At 47.0% G+C, this 21,338-nt stretch overlaps 1 protein-coding gene across 2 annotated transcripts in view; it reads right to left on the bottom strand.

Annotated features, from left to right (window-relative positions):
* Positions 1 to 437: 437 nt before the first annotated feature.
* The window catches only part of LOC144767584 (BOLA class I histocompatibility antigen, alpha chain BL3-7-like), a 346,774-nt gene continuing 325,873 nt past the window's right edge, over positions 438 to 21,338 (bottom strand). Inside the window, exon 6 of one of the 2 annotated variants that reach the window (XM_078650997.1) lies at positions 438 to 1,192. In XM_078650997.1, the coding sequence (XP_078507123.1) occupies position 1,192 (1 nt within the window). In that variant the 3' untranslated portion in view covers positions 438 to 1,191. The remainder of the gene's footprint in view (positions 1,193 to 21,338) is intronic. The other variant, XM_078650996.1, reaches the window with a different exon arrangement.

Genomic DNA, 21,338 nt, shown 5'->3' with positions numbered 1-21,338 from the left:
GCCTTCTGGAGGGTGGTGAACCACTCCTTTGTTAGCTCGGGCAGGTTTCTGATCAGGCCTTCACTGTTCCAAGTTAGGAATGCTATCCTTTCCAGCAGGGAAGGCACCGGGCCCCGACGGGGTTCCTGGGGACCTGTTTACATCCTTAGTCAACCGGTGGGCACCTATCCTTATGTAGGAACTTCTTGCTACTGCCAGAGTTGGTACAAAAATCAATACATCTGCTGCCAGGTGGTATTTCCACCCAAATGCTTGCTTATTTCAAGTACTCAGAATGTTCAAGCAGCTACATTATGGCAAATTTCGAACATGCATTCTGGAAAACTGTAAACTAGTAGTTTAACCCCTCCCATGCTTGTGACGGAACCGTTCCATCACGAGCCTCGGGTGGGCTGTGCTGGTGACGGAACGGTTCCGTCACGGCCCGCTCGCCGCACCTGCGCGGCGCGAATTCCGCGCCTGCGCTGACGTTCTAAAGAGAGGATCACATACGCTTAATAAATTAAGCACAGGCTTCCTCAGAAATACACATTGACATCACTTAGCACTTCAACATTTTTACTTGAACTATTACCTCAGAAAGTTTGTGTCCATTTTATGTAGCCTTCCGGATTATGATTGTGTACAATCACTAATTAGATTTGCGACCCTTTTGTGATCTTCTTTTGCACTGCATTACAGTGCTACACAAAATGTGCCATATTTTGCACGCCAAAAACTCATTTGCAATGTAGATTAAGACATTTGCACGTCATACACTTCATGCCCAAATCCTTATTTCTTTAGCTGATTAATACAGGCAAATGTTAATCATTTTTTTCTCAGAATATCATTAATTGACTCTTGGGTCCTGATTTAGATTTTGGTGATAATCAAAATCCCCATCTTTGTTGAAAAGTGTTACATCCAGTTAAGTCTTTGAACTCAATGTATTTCCTTTGCCTTGGATTCAGACTGGTGGAGGACGCTGAGGCAGCAGATTATGCACTGTATATAGCAATTCCTCTGCAAATTTGGAAGATCTTACTTTATCACCCCACTGTATATCAGTCCCTTAATCAAATTTATGGTTAAAGTAATAGTTTGAACATGTAAATATGGTGTCCAGAATTCTGTTGGCTATAGATAAGTGGGCCATGATGATGATGGAGTGGTGTCTCATTTCTCATCCAGTGAGCTAGCTACCAAGAATCTGAAAAAAAGGAAAAACAAAAGAGAATATTTTCAATTTCTTTATGATGTTTGGCAAATCATACAATTTGAGCTCCTAATAGATTTACATCAGTTCCGTGATTCAAGTGGATGCAATTTCATATATTTTTCAAATTTCTCGAGTTTAAAAGAAGATGGTCTGTTTTAACGTGTAATTGAAATGACCAATTTACACTCAATACTCTGGAGGTTGAAATGCTGAAAGAGAAATTACTTTTCAGTATGCAAAAGTTATTGTATAAGCAGGGTTCAGGTGCCAAAAGTTATTGTATAAGCAGGGTTCAGGTGCCAAAAATTCAGAGCAACTCATTAGATTATTGTTGCACAGGCTTGAGACAGTGAAACCTCTGAAAGTATTAGCTTCTTTACACTGACATGCGGGGTAAGGCTAATGCAACGACATAATAGTGGGATGTTTTGACAATGCTTAGTTACCGTTTGTTAGTTATTGAAAAGATAAGTGAAGTAGAAAATGTTTTACTAAACACTTTCTGTAGATTATGCACACTCACACCTACACTCTTGACAACAGATAGTATGTGAGTAAAGTAAAGTCTGTCTTCTAAACACACGATAACTTTCGTTTTTTCCCCATTGCTGTTTCCATGAACACATAGGACTTGACCTACCAAATCTTTTGTGGTCGCCAAGCCTGAATTCACAGGATAACAAGGTTTGTGACTGCAAAACTTAAGGCTCGCCTTAAGAGCGGCGATTAACTTCCCAGACCATTATGCAAGGGGAAATACCACTACAGGCTATTGTTCAAGAGCTCATCAAATCAAAGAGAGGGAGAAGGAAATGGTTGTGATCCATTCAGCTTCCTTAGTGCATGTTTAAAAAAATCAGAGAGGGAACGGATCACTTGTCCTGGGTCACCAGGCTTTTTGTTTTTCGTTTCACGGTACCGATAAAAAACCCTCAATCACGTGCCAGGGCTCGGATGGCGGTATATCTTGTTTCACCGCATTTAAGGATACGTGGCAGCATCATCATCGGGTTAGTTGTTATACTTTCTCCACCCGGAGGTCAACCACTGGTTCCAACATTAGTGATCAGTAATCAACAATAGTGAATTGCAAAGTGAATGAGAAACAAAAGTGTTGTGATAAAAAGCGTGAGTGGCCAGATAGAACAGAAAATGTATTAAGTCTGGGTTCAGGCTCATTCAAATGTTTGGCGTGCGTAGGAAGAGGGGTTAGGTGTCTTCCGCACTGAGTTTAGTCCATAAAAAAGGTCGACATGTTTCAGCCTTTGAATCGCCCAGGAGGGATCGGGTAGGCTTTCTTCACGACTCTAAAACTAGTGAAAAAAGGAAAAAATACCCTTTTCTTTTTAAGGTCTCTATGGGTCTAGGTATATTAACCTGACTCTAGTGAGGTCTGTAAGTATATGCAAAAAAAAAATGGGAGGAAAACAAGACACACAAACATATATATATATTGTGTTATAATGCTGCATCTGTAGCAAAGTGGTGCTTTTGTACCAATAAACAGCATGGTCTGCATAAAGAAAGAAAGAAACTCGAAAATGACAATTCTCCACTCACTACTATGACAAAATTTCCACTCATTCCAAATGGCAAATAGTGTCTCATTGTTCAGTTCTAGAACGGTGTGTTACTCAGAACGTGTCTTGTCGCTACAATATTGCTCTGTTAGTGAAGTTGATTCATTAATATTGGGGCAGTAAGAGTTAGTCAGGCATGGTGCGTTCATAATTAGTGAAATATCCATGGTTATTTATTAGTAGAAAGATGTTGGGGTTTAGTTAGGTTAAGCATGTCTGTAATGGTTCGTTATCCTGTCGACATGCACTAACTAGTCATGTCACTTTGAACTAGGACTCCTGAGGCGGAAGCCGGGAGTTTAGGGCTCTCATTTTTAAAAACTTATCACTGTTTATTTTACTAGCGCTGATTATTTCTTAACTCACACAATTACATTATTGCTGTTTTAATCCCCCCCCCTTGCCGCATCTTACCTCCAGAGTCTACTGTGACCCCAGGGAGCAGATTTCGGGCTCCTGTGGATCATCGGCCTCAATCCCTCCAGGCACAGACTTCGGGCGCCATCTTGGGGGAGGACGAGGACAGCGCTCTAGTGTTTGGGCGATTTGGGCCTAGACACTATAAAAAGAGCACGCATTAACCTGTCCATTACTTTGAACTAGGACTCCTGAGGCGGAAGCCGGGAGTTTAGGGCTCTCATTTTTAAAAACTTATCACTGTTTATTTTACTAGCACTGATTATTTCTTAACTCACACAATTACATTATTGCTGTTTTAATCGCCCCCCCTTGCCGCATCTTACCTCCAGAGTCTCCTGTGACCTCAGGGAGCAGATTTCGGGCTCCTGTGGATCATCGGCCTCAATCACTCCAGGCGCAGACTTCGGGCGCCATCTTGGGGGATGACGAGGACAGCGCTCTAGTGTTTGGGCGATTTGGGCCTAGACACTATAAAATGAACACCCTCTCCCGTCCGAGCAGCGGGCGGGCGCAGCGGGCACGCCGATGGCACACCGGAGGCGCGCAAGAGGCAAGCCCATCTGTGCCCGTCCGTGACCGGACGGGGCCAGGGGCACAAACCCCTGCTCAAATTCCTTCAGACTCCCTTAGAGTGATCGCATACTCTAAAGAACAGCTAGAACGCCTCTGTCCACCTACCAGGAAAGCTTGCAAGCATTCACTGAAAGCTGAAATGATGCCCCTGAGCTGTAGGACCTGCTCTTACAACCCCAAGAACAGAAACGAATTTGAACATAAGACAAAGTCTCTGACTATGTTTCAGATCAATTGTCGATCGCTTAGGAAACATAAATTCGAAATATTTGACCTTTTAGTAGAACAACAACCAGAAGTTCTTTTTCTGACTGAGACGTGGCTGGATGAGGAGTCCACCCCAGATATTCTGGAGGCTCTACCCCAAGATTATGGTATACTAAAATTGGACCGAGACAAACAAAGGGCAGGGGGTATTGCTATTATTTACAAACTCGAATTGACATGCACCCTGGAAGCTGTTACGATTAAGGATAGTGAAGCTGCTGTTTTTGCGATTAAATACAGGCCTAATATAACCTTCAATGGCTATCTAATTTACCGCCCGCCTGGAGGGTCTACAAATTTTACAGACAGTCTGACAGAGATAATTGCCCAATCAGCTCTGCGTTACAATAAGCTTCTTATCCTAGGGGACCTAAACCTCCATCTTGAAGACAAAAATAATAGGGATGCCCGAGGATTACTTACATCCTTAGAAATGTTTAATCTTAAATTACAACCCCTGAGATCTACCCATAAGGCGGGTCACCTCCTTGATCCGATCTTTGCTAACTGGGAGGGAGTGGCGGTCCAACCTCCTATCCAGGTACTATGGTCGGACCACTTTTTGATCAAGTTTACTATCCCAGGAGGGCCTAAACAACCCCTACGGACCAAGCCGATAGCATCTAAGCGCAGACAATGGGGGAAACTTAAGCAAGTTGACTTAGAGCTCGCCCTTAAGGCAGGTGGCCCCCCATTGAAAGAAAGTGTAGAGGAAGCCTGGACGGATTATGAGAATTGGCTAACAAGAGCACTGGACGCAGCTGCAGCATGGACAACCAAGGCGCCAATAAGATGCTCTAAGTCGGCACAATGGTTTGCGCTGATTTAAAAGCTATCTAATCAAAGTGCAAAAAACTAGAGCGCATCTGGTATAGTAAATATGAAGAAACAGCCAAACTCGAATATAAAAATAGCATAAAAAATTACCATAGGAGGATTAGAATAGCCAAAAGAAACTTCCTAAATAAAAGAATTGAATCAGCTGATAATTCTACCAAGGAACTCTTTGTCATCTACAAGGAACTCACCTCATCTGAGAGGACTATAGCCCCAGATATGCACTCTAAAGCAACTTGCGAAGCGATTGCGGATTTCTTCGGTCAAAAAGTGGAGAATATCTACAAAACCTTTCCGGAGGTCACGGATAGTTCATTTATAGACCATGCCACTACTGCTGAGCTGACAAATACTTGTCGCCTCAACCATTTTACAGTGCCAGATAACACTGAGTTGCTGAGGATCATTCATAGTATTCAATTGGGCTCCCCTGAAGACGTGGCTCGCCTCAAGATCTTCAGAAATCAGGCTGAACTTCTTGTAAATCATATAAGCCATATGGCTAAATTATCTTTTCAGACGAGCCACGTACCACAAGACTGGAAAACAGCGCAGGTTATCCCTGTCAAGAAAAAGGCCAATCTCAGTGTAACCCAGCTGGACAACTATCGTCCTATATCCCTTCTGCCCTTCTGCGCTAAGGTGGTGGAAAAGATAGTTAATGCCCAGCTAATAAAACACTTAGAAGAGGGTCATTATCTCCACCCCTCGCAGTCAGGGTTCAGAGCGTATCATTCTACCGAATCAGCTCTTCTCTTTTCCACAGACCTATTAAGAGGTAGAGTAGATGAGGGGATGACAGCTGCCCTCCTCTTGTTAGATATGAGCGCGGCATTTGATACCGTCTCACACCCCCTACTACTCTCGCGTCTTAGCGAGGTTGGAATTGAGGGCCTGGCTCACGAATGGATGTGCGCATTCTTGGCAAATAGACAATTCCAAGTCCATTGCCCACCTTTCAAATCGGAAGTACGATCACTCAGACACGGGGTACCGCAGGGCTCAATCTTGAGCCCTATGCTATTCAATCTTTATATGGCACCCCTGGCCAAGATAGTCGAGGCGTACGGGGTTGAGATAGTGTCATACGCGGATGACACTCAGCTGGTAGTGACACTCTCTCGGCCGCCCGAGGAAGCCTCGGCTAGCTTTTCGGCATGTCTTAGTGATCTAGCTGGATGGATGAATACCAACTGTCTGTGCCTCAATGCGAATAAAACAGAGCTCCTCGTGTTGGGGAAGACTCTATCCATCTGGTCGTCTGCATGGTGGCCATTAGAACTCGGCGCCATTCCAAAGCCCTCAGAGCAGGTGAAAAACGTAGGGGTCAGATTAGACTCAACTCTGTCCTTCGAACACCACACTAGAGGGATTGCAGGCAAATGCTACGGCATTCTTAAGACTCTACGTAAGACCCTAGACTCCCTCCCTGCAACTAGTAGGAAAACTCTGATCCATACCCTCATAACCCCCCATCTTGACTACAGTAACTCACTGTATATGGGTTTGAGCAAAAAAGGTCTTCAGCGTCTGCAATGTGTGCAGAACGCAGCTGCTAGATTGGCACTTAACCTGTCTAGAAAGTCCTCAGGGAAACGTGCCTTAGCCATCCTCCATTGGCTGCCCATACGGGGGCGCATTGTATTCAAAACAATGTGCCTGACTCACCGCATTGCCCAAGAGAAAGGACCAATATATCTCCAAAAATTACTGACCAAATATCAACCCAAACGCCATTTAAGATCCCTAGGCTGTATGCTTTTTCAAGGGCCCAGAATTTACCGGGCGCGAATGGGCTGTCGATCCTTTAAGTACCTGGCCAGTAAACAATGGAACTCTCTACCCATTGAACTCAGGATGGAGCCATCAGAGAAGATCTTCCGTCAAAAACTAAAAACCTATATGTTCCCGAAGCTATGAGTTTCCCCCTCTGCCTTCCAATTTTCTATTCTTTCCCTCTCCCAGTAGCTGCCCAGTCCTTTGTTCATACAGCGCGGGGACACACTGTTTCCTAGTGTAACCAGGTAATAAGTTGCTTTTATTATTATTATTATTATTATTATTATTATTATGTGTCCATGCCCAAAACATGATTTAACAAGGCTTGGTTTGTGTTCCAAAAAATGGCATGGATGTTCAACGTCAACGCGTTATTATTCTAGGTACAATACAGCGGTGCTAGTGTATTTATTCTGGTGCGCTGACAATATTTTAAATCAGTGAAAGAGGCTGGGGCGGTTCACATTTATATAAATACATAGTCGTCCCTCCAGCCCGTACCCCTTAGTCATAGTGCTGGGGCGGGTCACAGTCATATAAATACATAGTCTACCCTCCAACCCGTCTCTCTTGATCATAGCTCTACGGCCTCATCGGGTGGTTCCAGAGGGAAATACACCTGCTGAGGAAGTTACAAGTACATATTTCAGATTCGCTGACGGATCTGGATGTAATACATTACGGTTTAGATTCGGTGACTCCGTGTGGCGCTGCGTCTACCTCGTGTACTGGAAAGGCACGACTTGTGCTGTCACTCCCTCTTGGTCCCCAGATGTAGTGGGCGTTTGCTTCCTGTTCTTTTATGAGGATGTGATGCCATGAGTAAAAATGGTGGACAGACTAAACTTTCCGACCTCTATGTCAGAATGATGAAACGCTAAGGTTTATAAAGGACCCTGTAATCTATTATAAAAAATTTGTTTTTAATACGCGGTATGGTGGTCATGTGTCCTTAATAATGTCTATGTTATCAATGAGATCTCTGTTTCTAAAACACAAGTTGTCTCTAAAGACAGGGTTTGTTCTATGTACCACTTGTGCTGACTCTGCCCAAGTCTTCGGACTCTTACTAAGGTTGCTTTAAGATTAAATAAGATTTCGGTGGTAATAGAGGATGTGTCGTATGTTTAGTCTAGGGTCCATATCTAAATATTTAATGTGGTCCTATTTATTTCCTCTTGGCTCATATTACAATATCCCACAGTGAATGGTTTTCAGGGAAGGATCAGAGTATGTCCATATTAACTACTGGTTCCATTGTTAAGAAGAGGGGACAGCTGATATTGGCTTGGTTCATGTCAGATAACGGCTTTCTATTAGTTAAGACTCAACTAAGGAATGTTATCATTCAGTCCGCATTCATTAGTTCGTAAGCGATGGTCCCATCTCTGCAGTGGCGTCACTAGAGTTGGTGTCACCCAGTGCAGGTCACTCATGGTGTCACCCCCTCACGACTTACCGCATGAATCCATGATGGACCTCCACCGAGTCCGCCAGTGCCAAATAACGGCACCATACAGAATGTGCTAACTACCACATTGCACCATCCCTTGCCACCCTCAGTGCCCACCTCTCATTTTCCCCTATTCCCTCCAGGTCCGAGACCTGACAGCTTCAATACAGAAATGATCTGCAGTATGCGCATAAGCCCCCTTCCCTCCTCTGATAAACAAACAGCCTCACAAGTCGCAACGCTCTGACCCGTCTATGGCTCGCTTTCTGATCTCTGCACTTCCTTTAATGAAATGTGTTTCCATTATTCTCCTTGTGCCTAAAAAAACCATTGATGGAACCATGTGTTTTGTAACTGGTGGTCATGTATAGCGCTCCAATACCTTTGTGTCGAGTTTGCTCTATATAAAACTACAAACAAAAAAAGAAAGAGCCTTATATCTTTTTAAATGACCTATAAACAATGATCAACCTAATTTGTAGACAAAGCAATTGAGTCATGTCTAAAGGTCAGCAACTGACAAACTGTGGGTCTACACTGAGCATCACTCTGGATTATAACCCATACAATACCTTCATCTAGAAAACAATACCCGTTCTACAGTACCGCATAGTGTTAGGGCTTCATAGCTGAATGATGAAAAACACAGCCTATCACGCCTCCGAGCCTTGCTTCGAAGAGTTCAACGCGCCTCTTTTCTGTTTAACTGGACTCCACTGCGAATTTCTTAATCGGAGACCCTTTGGCTAAAAAATATTTTGTTTTCAATTCTGTTTTTCAATCTATCTAATATGCTAACCAGTCCATAAGACAGTAGCCAAGGGGGCGCAATGGGAAGAGAACCAACTTTTACGCGGCGAAAATCAGATAGATCAGGCAGTTGGGGACCTGCTGAAAAGGTCTTAGAATACTTGGGGGTCAAGGTTCAACAATCAGTTGAGTCTTCCGTCCTTACGAGATAAGCAGACATGACTCCTGTACAGCTAAAATCGATAATAATGTTGCCATTGAATTAAGAGAATAAGCGCCAACACACAATTTCTTGCGGTTTAATATAGCGCAAATTTGGCCCTGGAACATTAGAGCGCTTTACACGGAACTAGAACACTTTACACTTTTTTTACTTTTTTTTCAGATTTAGTGTGCGATGTGCCTATGCTCTACCACAAGTCAATTTTATACAGCATTGCCAAAAGCAATACAAACTCCGATGGGACGCATCCGTAAAACTAGAAAGCGCTGCGCCTGACTCTGAGCTCGCATGGCCCAGTCTGATTACAGCGCTTGTCTCCCTGCCGGCACCAGACTGAGGCAAGAGGCTGCAGCTTTCATACGCCAAGCGCAGTGGGCCTGGGCCGGCTTTCTGACAGTTGCATAGAAAAGTGCAGACTAGCGGGCAGGACAGGGCACTGCTGGGACGCAACGCGCCCACTCTCTCTGTCTCTCTCTGCCGTCGGCTCCAGGCACAGAGGAGTCATGCTCCGCCATGCCCCACCCCCGGGTGCTGGTGGTGCTGGTGATGATGAAGAAGAAACAGCAGTGGCAGTGCTTACATTTTAAGCACGTAGCTGTGAGCGTTTAAGCATGTGTAGTGTGAGCAGTGGGCTGATGGAAACGGCAAGGGGGTCATGGTGTCACCCCATATGATGGTGTCACCCAGTGCGGTCCGCACCCCCTGCACCCTCCTAGTGACGCCACTGCATCTCTGTTCTTTGTCGAATAGTACTCTTTCCGCATTGTGTGTTTTTGTAGCTAAAGTTTCCAGAATCACCCATCTCAGGTCATTTGTCGTGTGTTTTGCCTCTATATAATGACCACTTAATTTCGTGGTTATTCTTTGACATCTGACGTTGCTCCTGTGCTCACCTATCCGTTGTTTGGCTTTGGGGCAGGTCATCCCGATGTAGCGTAGGCCACATGGGCAGGCGATCATGTAAATGACATGAGTAGTGTTACAGTTCGTGTGATGCCTTATAGTCCACTTGAGGTCTTGTAGAAGTTGTAGGGTCTTAGTTGCTGTGGTCAGGTCACACACAGAGCAAGAACCACAAGGGTAGTGTCCCCCCACTGGAGGGTTGTCCCATAGTCGTGGTCTTTGGTCACTTGGTTTTTGTGGTGGTGGTCTTGTGTGGACCAAGATGTCTTTAAGATTTCTCGTCCTCTTATTCGCAAACCTTGGTTTTGGCCAGGTAAGTGCTCCTGATGTAATGATGCTCCAGTTTTTATTTAAAATCTTCTTTATTTTGTTTGAGGCTATGTTGTAGGTGGCCACACAGGTAGTCAGGTCCTTTTCTGGTATTCTAGGAGTGATTTCCAGTAAGCTCTCTCTGGGTTGGTTTATAGCCCTTTTCTTCACAGGATATTCTCAAAGTCTCAACTTGGTGCACAGGTCTTCTGCTTGAAGTTTATAGTGCCTTTGCTCAGGCCTGGTCGCCCCCACGCTCCTCTGCTGCTTGCCTCCTGCTGCCGCTTACTGTTCCTGAATCCTGTTACTGAATCCTGTTCCTGAATCCTGTTCCTGATCGGGCGACCCAGCCGCCGCTGAGCCGCCCGCCCGCATCAGCTTCTTCCCGCCGCTGCCTCCCTGCGGCCCCGCCCCCGCCAGCCCATTCGCCGCCCCGCTCCCGCCAACCAGCTGATCCATCCCCCCGGCTCCCTACTTATGATGCCCTCGCGTACGCGCTGCGGGCGCGCAGATTGTGCGCCGAAGGCGGGCCAAAGGCAAGCCCGTCTGCGCCCGTCCGCGCCTGGACCGCACCCAGCGCCAGGACCCCTGGACCCCGATGGACCTACGGCGCCGCCACCCTCATCGCACTCAAACCCGACCGAACAAGAGCCTGCCACCGAGCCACCCCGAGACGCACCCACGGACCCTTCACCTGTCAAGCCTGGAAGTTCACCTGCCTCCGGACCTGCACCACAGCCACCAAGCCGAGCACCAGCAACAACCACCTCAAGTGCATCCTACTCAACACCCGCTCCATCCACAGACACGCCATCGAACTTTGGAACCTGCTCGACACAACCTCACCAGACGTCGCCTTCCTCACAGAAACCTGGATGAACGCCTCCTCAGCGCCCGACATCACCATCGCCATCCCAGACGGATACAAGATCATCCAGAGAGACCGCGTTAACCAGACTGGGGGAGGCATCGCCATCGTACACAAGAACACCATCCGCATCACGACCGACTCCAACGACACCTTCGCCACCGCCGAGTATCTCCACTTCCAGATACACACCGACCCAAAGATGACCCTCAGAGGCACCCTCGTCTACAGACCCCCCGGACCACGCATACAATTCAGCAAAGACATCACGGACTTCATCAGCCCGCACGCCCTCCGCTCCACTGACTACATCCTCCTAGGGGACCTCAACTTCCACCTGGAGAACAACAAGGACCGCAACACCGCCGCCCTGCTGGACAACCTCGCCATCCTCGGACTCAAGCAACTGGTCAACACCCCCACCCACTACGCCGGCCACACGCTTGATCCCGTCTTCTCATCCAGCAAGCACATCACCTTCAGCCACTCCACCGGACTTCACTGGACCGACCACAGCTGCGTCCACTTCAGCTTCAGAAGTACCACGACCCACCGCCACCCGCAACAGATTCCTCACAGGAGCTGGAGCAAGATCACCGCCGAGCAGCTCACCACCTCCCTCAGCCAGAACCCACCCGCCAGCACAACGAACCCCAACAAAGCAGCCTGCAACCTCACACAGTGGCAAACCGCCTGCGCCGACGACCTCGCTCCACTAAAGAACCCTCCCAGCAGACCAAGAAGCAAGAATGCCTCCTGGTTCACCGTCGAACTCAAGGACTCCAAGAAGAACTGCCGCACCCTCGAGAAAGCCTGGCTCCTCGACCAGACCACAGACAACATGACCGCCCTCAAACAAGCCACCCGCAAGCACCACCAGCTTATCCGCACCACCAAGAAGAAATCACTGAAGGAACGACTGGACAACAATGCCCACGACAGCAAGGAACTCTTCAGCATCGTCAAGGAGTTCTTCAACCCTAGTACCGGCAACATCGACATCACTCCTCCACAAGATCTCTGCGACTCTCTCGCCTCGTTCTTCCACCGTAAGATCGCCGACATCCACAACAGCTTCGACGCACCATCCACGCACCCAACCATCGAACCAGCGCCCCCCACAACCACCCTCCGCACCTGGACCACGGTGACCACCGAAGACACAGCCCGCACGATGAACACCATCCACTCCGGATCTCCAACCGACCCCTGCCCCCACCACGTCTTCAACAAGGCTGACTCCATCATCGCACCCCAACTCCGGGACGTCATCAACACCTCCTTCAACACCGCCACCTTCCCGGAGAGCTGGAAGCATGCCGAGCTCAACGCCCTACTGAAGAAACCAACAGAGGACCCCACCGACCTCAAGAACTTCCGCCCCATCTCGCTCCTCCCCTTTCCTGCCAAAGTCATCGAGAAGACCGTCAACAGACAGCTTGCAGCCTTCCTCGAGACGAACGGATCCCTCGACCCCTCGCAATCCGGTTTCCGAAGCCAACCACAGCACCGAGACCGCCCTCATCGCAGCCACCGACGACATCAGAACCCTGATCGACAACGGGAAACAGCGGCCCTCATCCTCCTGGACCTCTCCGCAGCATTCGACACTGTCTGCCACCGCACTCTAGTCTAACGCCTCAACAACATCGGGATCCAAGAGAAGGCACTGGAGTGGATCATCTCGTTCCTGGCCGGAAGAACACAGAGAGTCCGCCTCCCACCGTTCCGATCCGAGGCCACAGAAGTCATCTGCGGCGTACCGCAAGGATCATCACTCAGCCCCACCCTCTTCAACGTCTACATGAGACCTCTTGCAACCATCGCACGGCAGCACAACCTCAACATCATCTCCTACGCCGATGACACCCAACTAATTCTCTCCCTCACCAGAGACCCCGCCACCGCCAGAACGAGCCTACACGAAGGGATGAAAGACGTCGCCGAGTGGATGAAGGACAGCCGCCTGAAACTGAACTCAGACAAGACGGAAGTCCTCATCCTGGGACCATCGCCCTCCGCCTGGGACGACTCCTGGTGGCCCCCTGCCCTGGGCACCGCACCCAAGCCAACCGACCACGCACGCAACCTGGGCTTCATCCTGGACTCCTCCCTCTCGATGACCAGACAAGTCAACGCCGTCTCCTCATCGTGCTTCAACACCCTGCGTATGCTCCGAAAGATCTTCCGATGGATCCCGACCGAAACCAGGAAGACAGTCACCCAGGCACTCGTCACCAGCCGACTGGACTACGGGAACACCCTCTACGCGGGAACCACAGCCAAACTACAGAAAAGACTCCAGCGCATACAGAACACATGGACATCCCCCGACGCAGCCACATCTCCGGCCACCTGAGGGACCTGCACTGGCTCCCCGTCAGCAAAAGGGTCACGTTCAGGCTCCTTACCCATGCACAAAAGTCTCTCCACGACCTGGGCCCCAAGTACTTCAACGACCGCCTGACCTTCTACACACCTACCCGCCAGCTACGTTCTACAAGCCTCGCCCTCGCTGCCGTACCACGCATCCGAAGAGCCACCGCCAGAGGAAGATCCTTCTCCTACCTGGCAGCCAAGACATGGAACTCCCTCCCCATCCACCTCCGGCTGACACAGGACCATCTCGCCTTCAGGAAACAACTCAAGACCTGGCTGTTCGAGCAGTAGCGAACCCCTCCCCAAAGCGCCTTGAGACCCTTCCGGGTGAGTAGCGCGCTATACAAATGGTCTGATTGATTGATTGTTTTGGGTTTTACTACAATTACGTCGTAGGCATAAAAATTGACTATATGGGACATTTTCCCTCAAAGGACGAGGATGGAAACTCTTGTACGAGAGTAGACTGTTTTTCGCTGTAGGCTTAAAGTAGGTCTTTGTTTGTAGGGTGCCATTTTCTGCAAAGATGTTTATGTCTAAGAAATCAAGACTCTTATTGTCGGCTGTGTATGTGAATTTGAGCCATTCATATCCGGTGTTCAGCCATTTGTGAAACTCCTCCAAGCTGACCCTGTCGCCTTCCCAAATCATGATGATGTCATCGATATAACTCTTCCAAAACATGATTTTCCGTTGGTAGGGATTCACAATGTTCTGTATGTGGGTCTCTTCGAAGTCGCTTACGTAGAGCCCCGCCACACTTGGGGCAAAAGTACTGCCCATGGAAGTTCCGTGGCATTGTTGGTACAGCGTTTTGTTATATTCAAATTAATTCTCTGAATTAACAAAAAACAAAACTCCGAGACATTTTGTCTTAGAATGTTGTAGACTTGCCCTCACAGAGAATTATTTTGAATATAACAAAACGCTGTACCATGGTTGATTAAAAAGTACATAAATAGAAAAAAGATTCTATTTCTTTACTTTTTAGGCAATCGGTTTAGCTTACGATGTTGTCAGACAACGCGCGAGTGCAGCGATTGTAACAAAAGTAAGCAAATAGAATTTTTTAAATATTTTTTTCCCTATTTGTTTACTTTTGTTACAACGGTGGCACCCGCGCTTAGGCTTAGAACATGTTGAGCTAAAGCGTGGATGCTGCAATTTCTTAAAAGTAAAGAAATAGAAAAAAAAATGCACATCTTTGCCTTTCTTCCTTTGCTTTTGAAGTAATCAGAGCACCTGAGTTTTAGCTTCAACAGTGTAAAGTGAAGGTGATGGCAAATAAAAAAGCGGCTCCTGTTTTTATATTCATTTATTAAAACATTAACAGCGGGCCTGCCCTCAGCTGGAGCACTGGGAGGGCCGAGTTTGACTATTGGGAAAAATAAAAATAAATATTGATCAAATGGACACCATGCTACAACATCATGCGAGGCGCCTTGATAAAGCCTGGTAGCGCCAGAGCATATTAAACTAATCAAGTGATCAAGCCGGCACCCTTGCAGGAAAGTACGTTGTGCCTGCAATAGGGAACCATCATTAAAGAAATTGTGCTCACAGACTGCAGATAAAACAGACTGTGTAACACAACAAGTAAAAAGTTCAGCCCTCATGGGAGGTTACAAATTCAAAAACAAGGCGATGGACAGAGCGCTGAAACGTTTCAAACACTCACCCCCAGTCACAGATCTGGGTTGAATATACATCATCCTTCTTCAGCTCACTTTTCCACCCATGTTCAGACCTAGTCATATGCAAATCAGTCTTGACCCTGTGCCTCTTGGGAACAGTCCAGCCCAAACTGCCAAGCCAAATCTTCCCTCCCCCGGAGACAAGCATCCTGGGACCAGTTTTGGGGTATCACCCCTCATCAGCCAGGCTAGCTTGAATCCAGTGATAAAGTGAGCAAGGGACCCATGTCTGGGCATACCCTGCCAACTTAGGGCGAACAAAGCAAACAAGGAGATGATGGACAGAGCGCTGAAACTTGTAAGACACTCACCCCCAGTCGCAGATCTGGGTTGAATCCATCATTGTTCTTTCGCTCACTTCGTGACCCCAGTTCAGACCTAGCCATATGCATATCAGTCTTGACCCTGTGCCTCATGGGTACAGTCCAAACCGAACACCCAAAACCGGTCCAAGGAGGCTTGTCTCCGGTCCAGGGAAGACCTGGCTTGGCAGTTCGGTTTGGCGATTCACTTGCGGGAGCGAGCGACAGAATCTCTGCACGGCGCACTCCCTGTAGTTTGCCGTATGGAGAGTCCGCAAGGAGTGTGGGGATTCTGCCACAACTGCAGCAACCCCGTCACTAGTGTGGAGACTCTGCACTCATAACGTTACTACACTTAAGTCCCTTTGTGAATGGGCCCTTAGTGTATTGAGAATTACTACCACCCTTCTCTTAACACACCAGTTGAAGATTTGCATTGTTCTCATTTAATGATACAGAAACCACATTTTCAAATGATAAGTCTCCGCATTCGTGGCGGAGTCTCTGCACTTGTGGTGGCATCTCAGCATGGTGCACTCCCTACATGCGGAGATTCCACAACGAGTGCAGAGATTCTGCCACGAGTGCGGCAACTCTATCATGAGTGTGGAGAATCCGCACCCGTAACTTTACTACACTTAAGCCCTTTGCAAATGGCCTGAGTGTATTGAGAATTACTAGCACCCTCTCTTCTTAACACACCAGTTGAAGATCAGCATCGTTCTCATTTAATGATACAGAAAACCACACTTTCAATGATAAGAAGCGACAAACAGGAGATTAACACAATAAGAAAAATCTAATTTGCCCTTCATCATGGTAACACTGCACATCCCTACCATTCTGGATTGCTACATCTTGAAATCCATGCTTAAGAAGGCCCGTCTCTGTTGACTAGGGGTCTGTAGGGGAATGGGAATTATCAGATCTATTATTTAATTTCATAAAGTGTAGCCCTGTATATTGTACCTCAATGCATTTTTGTGCTGTATTAACATGGATGGAGCGAGCCACCCACTGTTTAGGTTATTTGTTTACCTATGAAAAAACATTTGGCTCCTTTTTGGAGCACAGACAAATAGCCAGTGCTTAATTTGAGCTATTGGTTGCGAGTGGGGGCATGTTTCAGGACCAGAGCTTATTTTTCCTAATCACAATTTGACCCAGAGCAAGAGAGGGAAAAACACCGAAGGAGGAAAGAAGAAGGAGGTGAAAGATGGCAAAACTGTTACAAAATAAGGACTTAGGAACCTGCAATAGTGCAATAATAGGGCAGGGAGCGTCTTGTGTTGGATTGAAGTCATGCGGAGGAATCAAGTCTAAGCAGCCTTCGTATTTGGCACGCTGACCTTCAATGGTGCTGACAGCAGGTTTCTGAGCAAAACCTTTGGCCCGGGCACTTATTCTTTGGAAACTAAGCACTGCAAATAGATAAGAAAAAATACAAGCACCATCTGACTCCTTGCTATGGCACAGACACACAACTCCTTCCTCTCACAATGCTTCTTTCCATAGAAGAGGCATTTTGAACAAGCATTGGCATAGCCAATAAGTCTCGCCTTGGGGCCTTATAAGTGTTTAACCATGCAACAGTTAATGATGTTGCACCAAGGATATTGTGCTGCACAACTAAATACTTATAAGGTCCCAAAAGCGAGACCTATTGGTTAAGCCATGTGGAGAGGACGGGCCACCTGACCTAGCCTTCTAGGGGGCTGAGCTTCGTGGGCTCCCACCAGGTGTGGTGGCACAGAGAGTCGAAGTCGCTGACATTTCCCGCCGGAAGTGCTGCAGTGCACCAATCAAGGCGGCCAAAGCCGCATCAGGAGCTTTGCCGCGCCTCGGCGGGTTGCTGTAGCAACAAGAGTCCGTGTCCGTAGACCCCGAGCAAGATAGCGCCGCCTCCGCAGAGGAGTCGGCCGCTGTCTGCAAGGCCGCCACCAGTTGAGGAGTCCCTGAGGCGGGTGGGGAGGGGGGTCTTGCCAGAATTGCCTCTGGCCCGAGAAGAGAAGAAGGAAAAGCCAGGTGAGGAGCTGAGTCGGCGTCACCACACGTGGCCAGGGTAGCATCTGCCCCGGATGGTAGTGGGCAGCTGCCGGAGTGACCCTTGGCCCCACAGCCCTACTTTTGGGGGAAAAGGCCTTGATGTGGGTCTTGGAAGCTCCGGGTAAACCTTGACGGAGGCCCCCGAGCCTTGGTGGAGGAAGGGCCCTCCACAGAAATCACTGCGCAGTCCAGGTGGTGAGCGCAGAGGTGCTGGGACTGCCTATTGGGGGGCAGTGGGCTCCCAAAGAGATTGTTGCTTATAAGCAATTACGTTTATGCCTGAGAAGGGCTAATGAGGTGTACACTGTGGCAAGTGTTACTATGGTGCAAGGCTGCTGATGTTATGCATAATGTGTTATGCTCAGGGTGACCCCTACTGTAAGGCTTCTGCTGAGAGAATGTAATGTGCTATGGTGCTCCTTATAAGTGATTATGGTACACTATTGCTGATTATGTTTTGCATAATAATGCGCTAAGCGGAAGGTTACCAGTAGTGACTGGTTGTGTCTTCACCAATGGTACTGTTATGACAGTGGCCCAATTGGCCCTGTAGTGTATATAATCCCTGTAAAGTCATACCAAGTGCTAGGTGGCACAGTGTATATATGTCATATGCTCTAATGTGTTTTTATGCTAATACAAAGGATATGTTTAAATAACCTAGTGTGGAGTTTATTTGGAGGAGTGAGTGGTGTGTTGCTGCTGTGTGAGTCTGTTGGCAAACGCTTTACACATTTCCAAGGGGGTGATCAGGGGTTATCTCCAGCGTGGATCTCCCTTGCCCTCACTAGAGTGGTGGCTTCTGCCTGGCTTAGGTGCATGCCCTAGCCAACCAGAAATCCAATTTCTAACACAAAGCAACATCCTTGTGAAATTAAAAAAGGTGTGCCATAATGAGGGGTAGTTTGGTAGCCATACCCCTGGTTTAGTGTTTGGTAGTTTGGGCTGAGAGGTCATGTGACCAATAAAATTAAAAGAAAGAGCCAGTGCTTCGACCCTGGTCTTTGGCCACAATTGCAACTAGTGTCTGGTGTAGTGTTCTTTATTACATATCTGGCCAGCACACCGCCAGAATCCAACAATGACCTGTATCTGTTCTGTCTCATCTGGGTGAGAGAGGGCCAAGCAGAATAAGGGAATTGTTATGCTGCCTGTATGAACTACAAGCAGCTGCGTGACCACTGAGTATTAAAGCATTAGAATTATTGAAGGCCAGGTAGGGTAATGTATGAATTTATTTTCCTAAATAATTCCCAGGCTGGATACAAATCAGCAGTTTGTAACTCACTAGGACATTAAAAAGTTGAGTGTTTTTCAACACGAGGAAAGCGTGCTAGTCAGCCTCTATCATATCTGCGAACAAACATTGCTCCTGCAGGAGGGATTGTTGCTCCAGGTTTTATCATGTGGTTCTGGGTGGATGCAGTTATCCTAAAAACAGCCATGTTTTCACCTCTTTTCTGAACTGTAAATGGTCCCGGATGCTTCGAATCTTGTCTGGTAGTGAGTTCCAGAACTGGGTGGCTTGCACTGAGAAAGTAGTGCCTCCCATAGATGCCTTATTTGCGTGTGTGTCGCTACAGCTGTGGCATGTAGTGATGCAAGCAGAGTGAAACATAGGACATGTACGTTTGTTAGTCACTTCATTATGCTCTTTGTGTAAGTGAGCACGTACAGCAATTCGGTTTAGTTTTATCTACACTCACAAATGTGTTTGTGAATTTATGATTTCTGCGTTATGCACTAAACCACGGTTTGTAGGGGTGCAAGACTGAACTATACCGGTGCAACTGTTTCTGAATCTGGCTTTTTTAAATGAATTTTTGCTCAATAATGTGTCACACTGGTTGAAGCAATGCTTAAAAATGTAAATAAAACGCACATAGCCCGTGTAGAGGTTACTGATGCTAGAAACTGTATGCTGTTGTCGCCTCCAGATAAAGGACGCCGGATCTTGCGCTACTGAAGGACGATCTCCAGTTTCTTCAAGCATGGGAGGATGTGTCCCTGCGTGTGGCAGTCTGCAGCAGTGCACCAGGCAGCGTCTGGACAGGAACCTGCCGCTGCCCACCAGGCATGCACCATTTGAGCACACCACATCCAGAACTGGGGAGGTGGGGGTGCAGGGGTATACTAATCACACCTGACACAGCAAGTTACCCTCTGCCGTCTACACAGGAGGCATCGTCCCTGCCGCTGTGGCAATTCCTTTGTCACTGAGTATGCATGCGACGGCCCCTCCCTGTGTCTGCAGGGGAGCAGCCGTCTAAAGACGGTAGGCTCGGGCTTTGCTTTTAAAATAGGGCCTAACGTCTTTCACGTGATAGATAAACAACTTGAACCCGCTGGTAATAAAGCCCCCGGCGATGTGCACGTTTCAAGCAGAACTAAGACATATAATACAACAAGCCTTGGCCGCGGCCGTAAAAGTAACGCCGTGTGGCAATAAAAAAACAAAAAAAACGCAAGTGGTGCGCAAGCGCGCAACGGGAAAAAGTACTGTGAAAGTCACGCGCGCTTGTGTGCATTCTCGCAAGCTGATGGGCGGCAAAGTAGCGCTTTTTCAAGCAGCTGCTAAATGTCTCGCAAGAGAAGCGCATGCGCTGACTCTAGAGAGACCTAAAAACGCTGTGTGCCTGTGTGTCAGCAGGAAGTCAGAGGCTGTTTGGATTTTCGATTGGGTTATGATGGAAACAGACGTATTTCATATTTTTGTGCTGCATACCTACTTCAAAATGTGGGGGAAAGAGGTGTGAAATCCATGGAAGAAAACTTTAGCTTGCTGAAAAATAAACAAAGTTCTGAATTCAACAAGTGGTCATTTGTGCTGATTACGCTTATATTTCCCAAAGAAACAAACTGTTGAAATAAAAGAAAAGTCAATTGAAATGTGAAAAAAGAGAAATAGGTAACCAGGTTTTCCCCTTTAATTTTTTGCACAAAAGATAGGTCCACAAAAATACTATACCATTACGCCTGTTTGTGTCTTCCAATCGCAGAGATGCACAGAGTTTGTATTTTGTAAAAAAAAAAGAGCCAACAATAATTAACAATGTTTTTAACTGTTTACTAACCACGCATCACTTGATAAGGAAAAATATAAGGAAGAGAAATTGAGAGTGAATAAAACAGTTGTATTTTTGACGTATAGTCAAGAATCCGGCCTTAGGCATAGGGATCTGAGTAATCCTGAGGAGGCGTTTTTCCTCATACTGACTTAAATAGGGAGCCAAAGATATTTGGAAATTAAATAGATAATAACAAATGTCCTACATTCCAGCTTTCTTGCAGTCTCCAAATTAAAACTGTATCCCACAAGAATGGATGGGACTATCACCCAGTCTCAGATAATATCCAAGGGCATAGCAGTGAAAAGTGCAAAATGAAAGTTAGGAATATGGTTGGTTTTTGTGATGTGGATGATGTGATATTTGTCCTGGGGCTGGCAGCAGATAGGAAAATCTACCCAAGCCAAGACATTTCTGAAAATTGACACAAAAGGCAGACCTCTGTTTTGTTGATTTTGTGGGCGCTACCACTTTTTTGTTTACCAAGAATGCTTTAAAGTTATAAAACTTAGGTTCAAAAAAGATACATTTCCATATATTTGTGGGACAGAAAGTTCTAGAATTTGTAGGGAAACAGCCTTTATTATGACTTTTTTACTTCGTATACCATTTGCCGTGCATTTTTAGGTCGAACATTCGAGGCCTCTTGTATATACTTTATTATATACTTATATGTGTATGTACTG

Source organism: Lissotriton helveticus, chromosome 7 (assembly GCF_964261635.1).
Source record: "Lissotriton helveticus chromosome 7, aLisHel1.1, whole genome shotgun sequence".
Taxonomy (NCBI): domain Eukaryota; kingdom Metazoa; phylum Chordata; class Amphibia; order Caudata; family Salamandridae; genus Lissotriton; species Lissotriton helveticus.
Note: the sequence above shows the minus strand (reverse complement) of the source record. Positions and strands in the feature narration are given on the sequence as shown.